The sequence below is a fragment of the Bos taurus genome, chromosome X (assembly GCF_002263795.3).
Source record: "Bos taurus isolate L1 Dominette 01449 registration number 42190680 breed Hereford chromosome X, ARS-UCD2.0, whole genome shotgun sequence".
Taxonomy (NCBI): domain Eukaryota; kingdom Metazoa; phylum Chordata; class Mammalia; order Artiodactyla; family Bovidae; genus Bos; species Bos taurus.
The window spans coordinates 56709657-56722675 of NC_037357.1; the positions used below are offsets into that span (position 1 = coordinate 56709657).

The following is a 13019-nucleotide window of genomic DNA, read 5'->3' on the forward strand; positions in this document are numbered from 1 at the left end:
TAGCTTGGTTTACGCGGGAGACCAATAAAACTTCAAGACAAGAAGTTTGCACCACTTACGTAGGCCGCAGGCGCCCTCTCGAATAGCGGAAGGTGCCTCACCCTAGACACCTTCTCGAGTGGGTCTTAGAAGCCCAGGCATAATTAGTAAGCATGGTGGGTTCTGCGCTCCAGATGGAGACTTCAGCCAGAATGTGAAAAGAATGACATGGGGAGACCAAGCGCTGGTGAGCAAGGCCCGTAGCTTTATTTATTTATTTTTTTTTTAAAATTTTTTAGCAGCGGAGCTGGAAACACGCAGGCGCCGTGCCGCCCAGGCCCACCCGCTCACTCCAACGTCCCGCCCCACTTTGAGCCCGTAGCTTTATTTTTAACAGGGGCTTATATACCCTAAGTTACACATAGAGGATAATACGGGATGCAAAGTCAGCAGTTTTTGATCCTTATCAAAAACCAGGGTTTCTTTCCTGCAAATTTATCGTATACAAATGGTTTAGGTGATTTACATCATCTTCTGGCCAGAAGGCCTACTAACATTTTATGACTCTTGACAAGGACTTATCAACAAAGACTTATTTTCTCTAAGAGTAATTATTTTAAGGTTTGGCGCCATCTTCCAAAGATAAAATTGCATTCCTATAGGGCGGATGTGTAATGGGTTTACAACAAAGCAAAGAATTTATTACCTTAAGGGTCTAAAGTTACTAACACCAAGGTCACTACTTATTTTTTCTACATACCAACTATTAATTAATACATATTCAAGGATACAATTCAGGGGATGTGAAAACTTGGCAGCAAGCATTGGCTCATCAATGAAATCCTTTACTAGTCTTATTCTGAAAGTTTCTAACTCTCTGAGAGGCTCTAAGCTATTTGAATATCTTAAGCTTCCCATGCCTCTGGAGGCTGGGAGACTGTAAACAATCGTATGCATAGCTGTGGGAGTCCGGGTAAACTTGTCAGGCGAGTTAGAGAGCCATCTGAGGGGTTTGGATTTAAACACTCCTAATTGCCCAGGAACTTTATTAATGGGAGCTGTAAGTTAACTCTTTGACAGAGAGAGCGAGATGGTGGTAGGGGACAGCCCCCAGTAAAGTCAGAGGTGAGAGCACAAAGCAATAAAGTAGGCAGACTCTGGTTTTTTGGGGGGTAGATGCTCGAGAATATCCGGGCGGACTCCTGAGGCTCGATCCCGCCTTTGCGTATGCCGAGCCTCCTTCCTCATGACCTTTGTCACGAGTGGAATGCCTCACCGGCTCCCGGCAGTCTCCTGCATAGCAGGCAGATTCTTCACCAGCTGAGCTACCAGGGAAGCCTATTAAACAGGTTATGGGGTGTCATAAAAGGTTCAAACCAATCTAAAGACTCAATAATCCCACTTTTCTTTGAAGCTTTGGTTTAAAAACCAAAAATAATTCAGAGATGATAATGAAGGTTCTGGGAAACAAGAAAATAAATCACCCCACAAGTCCACCAATGTAAAGAAAAGCACAGGGTTTGGTGTGTGTGCGTGTGTATATGTTCAGTTGCTAAGTCGTGTCCGACTCTTTGTGACCCCATGGATTGCACCATGCCAGGTTTCCCTGTCCTCCATCTCCCAGAGTTTGTTCAAATTTGTGTCCATTGTGTTGATGATGCCACCCAACCATCTCATCCTGTCACCCTCTTCTCCTCCTGCCCTCAGTCTTTCCCAGCATCAGGGTCTTTTCCAGTGAGTCAGCTCTTCGTACCAGGTGGTCAAAGTATTGAAGCTTCAGCTTCAGTGGGTGGGTATTACAAGTAATGGATTATTGTCAAAATGTCACAGTACCTTCCATTTGGCCCACTGTTTTTTGAGTAGAGGCGGAAAGAAAATGAATAATTTTCTTTCAGGATCAGGATCCAGGAAATTTAGTGTTAGTTGTAGTTCTAGCTCTTGGTGTTTGATCATCTGTAAAATGGAGATGATTTCTGCCTGCTTAATGGCTACAATAGAGAATGGATGTAAAAAATTATAAAGTGTGGTATTCTACTTTTGGAGAACCTATGTCTGCTGATAATTGATTCAGTATTTCTTTCTCTCAACTGGGGATTCCTTTTAATTAAACTTTCTATTTTGTATTAGAGTTTAGCTAATTAACAATGTAGTGATAGTTTCAGATGGACAGCAAAGGGACTCAGCAATATATATACATGTATCCATTCTCCCCCAAACTCCCTTCCCATCCAGGCTGCCACATCGAGTGGAGTTCCCTGTCCTATACAGTAGGTCCTTGTTAGTTATCCAATGTCCGACTCTTTTGCAACTCCATGAACTGCAGCCTGCCAGGCTCCTCTCCCCGTGGGATTCTCCAGGCAAGAATACTGGAGTGGGGTTGATGTGCCCTTCTCCAGGGGATCTTCCCAAACCAGGGATTGAACCCACGTCTCCTGCACTGCAGGCGGATTCTTTTGAGCCATCAGGGAAGCAGTGTCCATCCCAAACTCCCTAACTATCCCTTCTTCCCATCCTTCCCCTCAACCAAGTATTCTTAACCTTTTTAGAAGTCATACATCCCTTTGAGAATCTGACGAAAGCTACAGAACCCTCTTGCCAGAAAAATGCACATTAAAATGTCTGCATTCAAATTTAGGTAGTCAGTACAACTGTGAAGTTATAGTCATACACCTCAAAGTGAGGAGCTCCCATACTATATCAAACTTGCTAACAGAAGAACCTGGGGGCTTGATCGTGTAACAGGATATGGAAACAAAAAGCAGAAGACACTGCCATGTAATAAATTCAGTGTAGCTGGTATAGTTATATTGGGGCATCAAAACACTAGGGTCAGCTAAATTGTTAAGTCAGAGATGATGAAGTAAAATGTACAATTATCTTGAATCTCAAAGAACCACACTGATATCGCAGACTCCCTCCAATAAATACGAATGTAATTTTTCCACTCTTTTGTTTATCTATTGTTTCCATATTATATTCTCAGTTAAGCTCTACAGTTAAAATTGTCATCACTGAGTTCATTTTGAACGTAACTGTAAAACCTGCTGAACTTGAATCAGCTTAATCTCTACTGGGTTTCCTATAGGGAACATGAAACAATCTGATCAATATCTGAAGCCATCAATACCCTCAGTTTTAGTGATTGAAATGTTAAGCCACTTCATTTAAAATGCCAATAGGGAGTTCCCTGGTGGTCCAATGGTTAAGACTCCACAGTTCCAATGTAGGGGATGCAGGTTGGATCCCTGGTCAGGGAACTAAGGTCCCATGTGTCACATGATGCAGGCAAAAAAATAAAATAGAATAAAATGCCAAAGGCATACAAATTACATGAGGCTTGGTTTCATCCGTATTGTTTATTAAAGAATTAAGATGAGTTTTCTTTTACATTCATAAAACCTACTAACTCAGACAAAAAGACTCAGCACTTATGAATACCTTCAGTCCTAACAGGCTCTATTAGATACAACTTTACTCTGTGATCACGCTAAAAAACGTTAGAAAGAAATTATTTCCCATCATCAATTCTATCTCTAGCATTCAATAAACAAAGTCTAGTTCTATAAGAATATGCTTCCCTGATTAATAATTGTAAAGCTCAGCACTCAAAATACTTACGTAAAAGGGTTTTGCATATCAACAACACATTTATGTTTACAAAACCCATTTTAGATACCATTCATTAAGTTTCTGACCCCAAATTAATTGAAGGTTGTGGACTCATTTGGATTACTTATTTCAAGCACTATTTGCAGCATAAAATTCAAATAAAAATAATTAGAAGAGTCACTTGGAGTTCATTAGATTTTATGGCTAGTAATCATTTAAACACCAGACTGGTTCCAAATAGGAAAAGGAGTACTTCAAGGCTGTATACTGTCACCCTGCTTATTTAACTTATATGCAGAGTACATCATGAGAAACTCTGGGCTGGAAGAAGCACAAGCTGGAATCAAGATTGCTGGGAGAAATATCAAGAACCTTAGATATGCAGATGACACCACCCTTATGGCAGAAAGTGAAGAGGAACTCAAAAGCCTCTTGATGAAAGTGAAAGAGGAGAGTGAAAAAGTTGGCTTAAAGCTCAACATTCAGAAAACGAAGATCATGACATCTGGTCCCATCACTTCATGGCAAATAGATGGGGAAACAGTGGAAACAGTGTCAGACTTTATTTTTTGGGGCTCCAAAGTCACTGCAGATGGTGACTGCAGCCATGAAATTAAAAGACGCTTACTCCTTGGAATGAAAGTTATGACCAACCTAGATAGCATATTCAAAAGCAGAGATATCACTTTGCCAACAAAGGTCCGTCTAGTCAAGGCTATGGTTTTTCCTGTGGTCATGTATGGATGTGAGAGTTGGACTGTGAGGAAGGCTGAGCGCCGAAGAATTGATGCTTTTGAACTGTGGTGTTGGAGAAGACTCTTGAGAGTCCCTTGGACTGCAAGGAGATCCAACCAGTCCATTCTAAAGGAGATCAGCCCTGGGTGTTCTTTGGAAGGAATGATGCTAAAGCTGAAACTCTCAGTACTTTGGCCACCTCATGCGAAGAGTTGACTCATTGGAAAAGACTGTGATGCTGGGAGGGATTGGGGGCAGGAGGAGAAGGGGATGACAGAGGATGAGATGGCTGGATGGCATCTCCGACTCAATGGACATGAGTTTGAGTGAACTCTGGGAGTTGGTGATGGACAGGGAGGCCTGGCATGCTGTGATTCATGGGGTCGCAGAGTCGGACACGACTGAGAGACTGAACTGAACTGAACTGAATCATTTAAAATGTTTCCCTAAATTGAGATCAAGTTTATACTTATTAATTTTCTGTTGCTCCAATTGAATTAGCAATTCAGAAGATTTTTACATATTTTAGCTGCAGTTCAAGCTTCACTAATTTTACTGACTTTAGAGTTACCAAAAATTAAGAAAGTATCTTTATAAAGCCTTTAAAGGCTTAAGTGAGTATCTAACTGATTTGAAAGAAGAATCAGGAGATTCAGCATTTTATTCTTTTAGCTGCTGAAATACAAATAAAAATTCATTTTTGTTATACATCATGGTAACAAACTTGACATTCTTTTCAATATGGTGTGATTTAATATAGGTACTTTAAAATTTTCTTTTTAAATTTACTTTGGAGGGAAATAGCTCATTAAAAAAGACACTGGTACTTGAATGCCAAACTTGGACAGCATCCCCGAATCGAAAACTTGGTCCTCACAAGATGTAAGTATTCTTCCGATAACAAAAACAAATTAAACCGTATTGTCGGAAAAAACAGAAATATGTGGCATAGGCTTCTGAGTGATCTTGAAAAATGAGTTATGATGTGTTTTAACTGTATGGAGGAACATTCTAGAATCTACCTAGAAACATTTAGCAGAACAATTGGCCTGGTGCTCCTGGGGTTGTTCTGCCTCAAAGGGGGATAGAGGGTGTGTGATAGGGTGCTTAAGACTCACAATAGCCACAGAATCACTTGCACAGACGTAACCAAAATTCAATACAGAATAATATATTAGAGTAGAACAATGTCAACAGTTGTTCAATGCCTGGAAAGCAAGTTGTAAGCTAAGAACAAATAACTCAGCAGGAACAATAGTAAACATGTTTACAAGACTTAGGAGATGAAAAAACTTCATCATTCATAGATGATGTCTTGTGCACAAGTACATTAGTTACCAGTACATTAGGGGACAGCCACAAAACAAAGTAAGACTAAATCCAAGCTGCTTAGCTTTCCACCATTCTCTTGAGTATTAAACCCAGCCCACCTTTGGCCACTTGCAGGGGTGTTTTTTCTTCTTTATTCTCAATGTAAATGCTTGCTCCTTGGGACACCAGCAATTTTGCTTCTTCCACTCTCTCTTCATCACAGGCTAAGTGTCTGAAATCAAGGACCACAGAGATTGATTAATCATTTCCAATTCTATGTAATGTTTAGGAGTCCCTGACAGGTAGTCTAAACTGCATATGGTCGTGTGATGTTGGAAAGTTATTTAATCTTGAAAGGAAAATCTATTTCCATGGAGAAGAGTGTATATAAGTTAAAATTCAGTGGAATATAGCTTTATAATCTCAGATCATAAATAACAATTCTGACCCTACTACAACAAAAGTGATCTAAATGCCAGCCTAAGGAACAATGCCCTCAATTTATGGAGATTAGTAGGTTACACCAAACACATACAATAATTCTGGATTAGAATTCAGAAAAACCTCTATATATAATCTGCTAATAGCAACTTGTGTGGTTTAAATATTGGAAAAGCAGTCTATAAAATTTTTTATATCATATGATTGTTATAGGCACTCTGTAAGTTAGCAAGGTATTATTATCACCATTTTACAGTTGAAATTGTGACAGAGGTTAAAGTCTTTGTATATGATGACAACATGGCTGAGCAGTGAGTTGGGCAGGGGTAGAGGTGGGGACCTTGTGAGGCACTTAACAGTTTACCAGGTAGAGTACTATACACTTAACATGTTATTTTATTTAACCTTAGAGAGGAAGGAATTTTACATATCTCATATTACAGATAAGAAAATTAGACTCAGGAAACTTAAGTAACTTCTCCAAGTTATTTAATACAAATATTTAATATAGCTGTTAAGTGGCTGATTTTGGATACAGCAAATAGCATCTAACTATTCCTTAATCTTTGGCTCTTCCCAGGACCCAACACTGCCTGTGACTCCTAAATTTCCTCCAGGCCACCCTCCCTTTCTTATTTGGAGAAAAGGGCTAGAACATGCATGTTTTTCTAAATAAAGCCACACAGAACTACAGAGAAAAATTTTAAAACAAAGAGTTAAGAAAACAACACTGAATCTTACTCTGGACTAAAAAGAAGACTCATAGATTTTCTGGTTCAAAAAAGTCACCATTTAATAAGGAATAAAAGTGGCCAAGTACTGTAGAAGAAATATCAAGGTAGAGGATGGCTTCAGATCATACATAATCAGTGCCAGATGCATGTGAGTTAAATGAAAAGCAGTAACTACAGGATGCTTGGGGCTGGTACACTGGGATGACCCAGAGGGATGGGATGGGGAGGGAGGTGGGAGGGGGGTTCAGGATTGGGAACACGTGTACACCTGTGGCGGATTGATGTTGATGTATGGCAAAACCAATAAAATACTGTAATTAGCCTTTAATTAAAGTAAATACATAAAAAAAGTTAAACCAAACCAATACAATGTTTTTTTCGTAAAACAGCAATAAAATACAGGTGACTTAAGTGTACATAGTATAATAAGTGTTAGTCACTCAGTTGTGTCTGACTCTCTGTTACCCCGTGGACTATAGCCCACCATGCTCCTCTGTCCATGGGATTTCCCAGGCAAGAATACTGGAGTGACTGTCATTTCCTTCTCCAGGGGATCTTCCCAACTCAGGGATCAAACCTGGGTCTCCTGCATTATAGGCAGATTCTTAACCGTTTGTGCCACCAGGGAAGCCCAATAAATATAAAGAGACTGGATCTGCAATGAAAATGCCTGAGTTCTCGATTATAGCGTGTGAAAATATATTGGTTGCTATGTTGTGTCCGACTCTTTCAACCCCACGGAATGTAGCCTGCCAGGCTCCTCTGTCCATGGAATTCTCCAGGCAAGAATACTGGAGTGGGTAGCCATTCCCTTCTCCAGGGGATCTTCCTGACCCAGGGACTGAACCTGGGTCTCTCGCATTGCAGGCAGATTCTTTACCATCTAGGCCACCAGGAAGCCCCAAAATACAGGTGAATATCTAACTTCAGGGTGAGGAAGCACTTTCTAGCTATGAGGGAAGATTAATAGATCTGACTATATAGAAGTTGAAAACTTCTGTCATTTCAAAAAAATAAAATTTAAAGACAAACTGGGAAAAATATTTTCAACTAGCACGGAAGAAGGTTAATATTTGTACTATGTCAAGGCTATGCAAACAAATCAGTAAAAATAAATTAATTTTCCAAAAGGAAACAGAGAAAGGGATATAGAAAGCTATAATTTAGAGAAGAAATATAGTCATAGGCACTAAAAATGTTTAGCTTCCTTGATAGTAAGAAAATGCAAGTTACAACTCTGAAACACCATTTTCCCTATAAGAAAAGGATATTTTTGTGTTGGAAAGGGGCAATAGGCACTCTCAAACTGCTGTTGGGAGGAGGCAATAATACAACTCCTCTGGAAGTAATTTTGGAATATACAGCAACTGTTTTAAAATGTGTATCTGTTGACCCAGCAATTCTAGTTCTACACTAAGATACTAATCAGCAATACGGCCAAAGGTTTTCGTATAACGTTTGATCAATGTAGCATTATTTATAATAGTGGAAAACTCAAAAAAGCTTAAATATACAGGAATAGAGGAATTATTAAATTCTGGCATAAAATAGTGTTGTGTATAGGCATTCAAAATCAAATATTTATTAACATTGGAAAATGATTACACTATGAGGTAAAAAGCACAATATATGAAACTACATACACAATATGGTTCCAATTTTACAAAAAAAAAAGCATAGGTAAAGTATGCATATTTACATATGAAAGACAGGGAGGAAATACATTAAAATGCTGTCAGTGGTTATTTCCGGGTGGCAAGACGATAGGCACTTTGAATTTTTATCTTTATACTTTTGTGTACTTTCAATTTTTGTTTGGCCATAAAGATGTATTATAAGCAGAATTTAAAAAAATGGTGTGTAAGAATTAGTGCAAGAGGGCTAATGTCAGGTAGAATACAAATGACTGCTATTCATCACTTACAGAGGAGTGTTACCCTCAGTGTCTTGGATGTTTGTGGAAGCTTTGTAGTACAGAAGAATATGAATCATCTTCAAGTTACCCTTGGCTGCTGCGCGGTGCATTGCTGTGGCCTCATAATGGTCCTTAGCGTCTGGATTAGCTCCACCTTCCAGTAACATGACAGCAATCTGAGAAGATGTAAAAGAAAACAGTGCAGATATCTGTTAATATTTGTGTTTGCGTAGAGGTTTAAAACTCAAGAAGCCTAGGAATGGAACCCTACCTCATGCCTGTTTTTGGAAGCTGCATAATGTAGGGGAGTACAGCCATTTTGATTGACAGCATTCACTTGAGCACCTTTTCCCAGAAGGGCTTTGACAATCTCATCTCGGCCAGCAGAAGCAGCAATATGAAGAGGAGACCAACCTGCCTATAAAAGAGGTGGACAGAACACAAACCAGGGAGAAAAGTCACAGGGATTAACGCTAACATTAAGACAGGGTTTACAAAGCTGTGTATGAATGGTTTTAAGAAAATATATTCTTTCCCTCATTAAGCACTGCAGGATATTTGGAAATCAGATACATACAAAAGAAAAGCATCCATAATTCTGTAACATGGAGACTACCTAAGTCTAATGTGTTTTTAAATAGGGATCGTAGGATATTAAGCTTCGTTGAGTTGTATTTTCCACAATTTCCACTTACCATCATGTTGTAGGAATTTTTCTGTCATTTGGAATCATAACTTTATTGGCTGCATACAATTATGTGGATATACATACTGTATTCAACTATTCCTCCATTATTTTTCTTTTTTTGCCATTATGAATATTACTTCCTCAAGCATCCTTGAAAAGGAACCTGTTTACAAAGTTTTCACCCTATTCTTCAGAAAGTGAAAGTCACTCAGTTGAGTCCAACTCTTTGCGACCCCATGGACTATACAGTCCATGGAATTCTCCAGGCCAGAATACTGGAGTGGATAGCCGTTCCCTTCTCCAGGGGATAGAACCCGGGTCTCCTGCATTGCAGGCAGATTCTTTATCAGCTGAGCCATAAGGGAAGCCCAAGAATACTGGAGAGGGTAGCCTATCCCTTCTCCAGCAGATCTTCTCAACCCAGGAATCGAACCGGGGTCTCCTGCAAGAAGTCTTACTCTAATATAACCAATACCATTGCACTAAATCTCTATATAACAAAAAAGGTTCTAGGCCCTCATTCTAATATCTAGGCACTATTCACCAAAAAGTTTTTAACATAATAAAAAAGGGTTTGTAGTCTCTTAGAGGTCATTGCAATAAGCCTTGATCTGCAGGCTTACCTTAAATTACAGGCTATGAGTGGCAAAATGAACATTCTGAAATAATGCAACCACCAGTCCTGTATTTGGTCACTGGCGCCATGCTGCAACTTCCTAGTCATAAAGGTTAAAATTTGTTTGTGGCTTTAATTCTTGGGCTTCAGTAAACACCAGTCTGGACTCTAAAGATAACAGGGAATTTATCAACTCCGCCTAGTACTCACATCATCTTTATCATTCACGGGCACTCCAAGTTGCAGCAAGAATTCAACAATTTCTGTATGTCCAGCTGAGCATGCCCAATGCAACGCCGTTCTGCTGTCCTACACGGGAAACAGAGAAGCAGTAAGATCAACATTCTTGAAAAGAAATAAAAGAACTAAGACGAGAAAGCAGAACATATTAATCCTGAGCCAGTGAACATACGGTTTGGAAACAAGAAATGGAGAGGACTGGATCCTCAGGTAGGTAACCTTAAACTACATTACCTATATAAGAGAGCCTAAGGTTTTAGTACCATGTGGAGAATACATTGATGAATGTAGGTAATTCTGGGTAGAATAGACCCATGAAAGCAATAGAGCAAAAAACTTACTTCAGTGCTTTGGCAGAAATAGAGCTTTAACTACATACATATTTTTATGTCAGGCACTGTGCTAAAAATTTTATGTCTATCATCTCCTGTAATTCCCATGATCCTATACAGTATATATTATCCCCATTTTACAGATCAGGGAACTAAGATTCCTCAAGGTAAGCAGCTTGTCCAAGGTCACATAGCTAGTAAATGGTGAAATTAGGACACATCTGAATTTTCTAGATGCTCTAGAAAGAACAAGTGAATCTTATGGAAAGGAAATGTTCATAAAACTAGTTGAGATTCCCTATACAGCCATTTTAAAAACATACCACACACAGAATTAGAAAGCAACATTATTTAAAAAAAAAATAAGCTAGAAAGAAGTTAGTCATGTTTCTCAATAAGAATTTCTCGCTCTTTTTTTTTTTTTGCAGTGACTGCTATATTTCTTAGCTCTGGGTAAAAGAAAATAGTATTATAAGCTTTATTACAAAAATTTCAAATTCATATAAAAATAGGCCAATCACTTACATTGTACAAATGTTTTCTTATATTTGCTTCATCTGTTTTTTTTTTCTTAAAGAGATTTTAAAAAACGAATCTTAAATATCATGACTTTTCATCCCTAAATATTTGAGTGTCTAAAAAGCACTCTGTTGTTGTTTAGTCCGTAAGTCCTGTCCAACTCTTTTGTGACCCCCATGGACTGTAGCCTGCCAGACTCCTTTGTCCATGGGATTTCCCAGGCAAAAATACTGTGCTGCCATTTCCTTCTCCATAAAAATACTTTACTACATAGCTATTACACTGATTAAAATTAACTCTAACTCCTTTATAACATCAAATACCCAATCTGTATTCAGATTTGCGCAACAGTATCCCAAATGTCTTTTTGCAGTTAGCTTGTTTTCAATCAGGATCCATACAAGATCCACAAGTTCCAACAGTTGTTTCTTAAGTCTTTTGATCCTGAATAGTTTCTCCCTTTTTTATGCCATTGACTTGATGAAGAATGGTTAGAAGTATTATTAAATCTTAATTTTGTTAAATTAAATCTAAAGTATTAAACATTACCAGACCAAACTAAAGGCAAACTAGGCAAAGGGATTTTTCAGGTTGAGCAGCAAAGGAAAGTTCCAGAGAAGCCTCCCGACTTCTAATTCTCTTCCCAAAGACACAAAATGGAGATTTTTAATTATGTGACATTATCTTGCTAGTGCTTAGCACTGTGCCTGTCAAACAGGAAGCAATCTATAAATGTTTGTTGGCTTACTGAGGGCACCATGAACCTTTCTAGAAACTCAGGGTGAAAGCATGAGGATTCTTTAAGTAGGAGAGCAGAAAGAAACATTCCCAAGGTCCACTCTCTTTTGTTTCGCTTCTGCCTAAACTGCCCATTCATCCTCCAGGGAAACCTCACTCATTGTTCAAGATACAGTCAATCTTCCCTCCTTTGCAAAGTCTTTAGGTTTACAACATTCGGCTTTCCTAAGCCAGATTAAATCAGGTCCTTCCATGATATGTTCTGAAAGCACCACGTCAACTTCTCTCCCGAAGAATACCACAATTAGAATCGGACGTGATTTGGGATTATTTTATCCACGTCTGCTCCTTCCAGTAACTGCCTGACACAGAAGAGGCGTTCAGTTACACATGTTGCCTCGAATAAAATCACTAATAAAAGCAAAGAAATCCATTTCAAAAATCCAAAAACTTTCCTTCTCACAGATGCCTCAAAGATTGGGCATTTCTGAGAAATGAGCTAAACGTTCTAGAAATATCCAAAATACAGCAAGCTAAGTACCGGGCCAAAGGGGGAGGGGGGGAAACATTGGCAGTTTGCGGGGCTAGATTGGGCCGCTCTATCCCGAGTCCTGAGGTGACCCAGGGGTAAGGATGGGGAGGCGCGGGCGGGAATCCCGCCCTCTCGGAACCGGCCTCCCCCTGGACTGGGCAGGGCTGTGCAGCCACGTTGTCTCCGCCGCCGCCGCCGCCGCCGCCTGCGGAGAGGGTCCAGCGCTGCTTTACCTGGTCAGTCCTAGTGGCCAGGGACTTATCCGCCAGGATCCTCTCCTTTAACTCCTCCAGCTTCCCGCTGTAGGCCAGGTTGCAGATCATTAGGTTAGACACACACCCCTCCATTTCGCTTTCCCAGGATCTCGGTGCAGCCAGATCCACCACCTCCTCACTTCGCAGGCTCCGAGCGCTAATCAAAAGAGCCCGTAGAGCTCCACCAATCACCATCCTCTCTTCTTCCTTTGCTTTTCCCATCGCAGGGCGCCTCTGGGAGTTGCAGTCTGAGCGCAGTTCCGGGCGGGGAGGCGCCTTCGCCACTCTCCCCGACTCTGACCCTAGCGGCGCGGAACTACGAGTCCCAGGGTCCCTTGCAGCCTCCGTAGTCAAGTGGCCGGTGGAATTGGCCCAG

The 13019-nt window shown here is 40.0% G+C and overlaps 1 protein-coding gene across 2 annotated transcripts; it reads right to left on the minus strand.

The window, feature by feature from the left end:
• Positions 1 to 3316: 3316 nt before the first annotated feature.
• On the minus strand, positions 3317 to 12806 carry PSMD10 (proteasome 26S subunit, non-ATPase 10). Of its 2 annotated transcripts, none has more exons than XM_005227878.4 (5): positions 12623 to 12806; positions 10239 to 10337; positions 8996 to 9142; positions 8734 to 8900; positions 3317 to 5866 (listed from the first exon to the last, which is right to left on the minus strand). In XM_005227878.4, exons 1-5 carry the CDS (start codon positions 12734 to 12736, stop codon positions 5713 to 5715), a joined length of 681 nt encoding a protein of 226 aa, XP_005227935.3. In that variant the 5' UTR covers positions 12737 to 12806; the 3' UTR covers positions 3317 to 5712. The 2 variants fall into 2 exon arrangements, with proteins under 2 accessions (XP_005227935.3, NP_001039871.1); NM_001046406.2 differs by having other exon boundaries at positions 5479 to 5866; positions 8813 to 8900; positions 12623 to 12781.
• Positions 12807 to 13019: the final 213 nt, after the last annotated feature.

Excerpts from the sequence above, each read along its gene's own strand:
- PSMD10 (XM_005227878.4), bottom strand. The coding sequence starts at position 12,736 with ATGGAGGGGTGTGTGTCTAACCTAATGATCTGCAACCTGGCCTACAGC. Across the intron at positions 10,338-12,622 it reads TGGCCACTAGGACTGACCAG|GACAGCAGAACGGCGTTGCA; the intron begins GTAAAGCAGCGC and ends TTTCCCGTGTAG. Across the intron at positions 9,143-10,238 it reads CCGTGAATGATAAAGATGAT|GCAGGTTGGTCTCCTCTTCA; the intron begins GTGAGTACTAGG and ends CCTCTTTTATAG.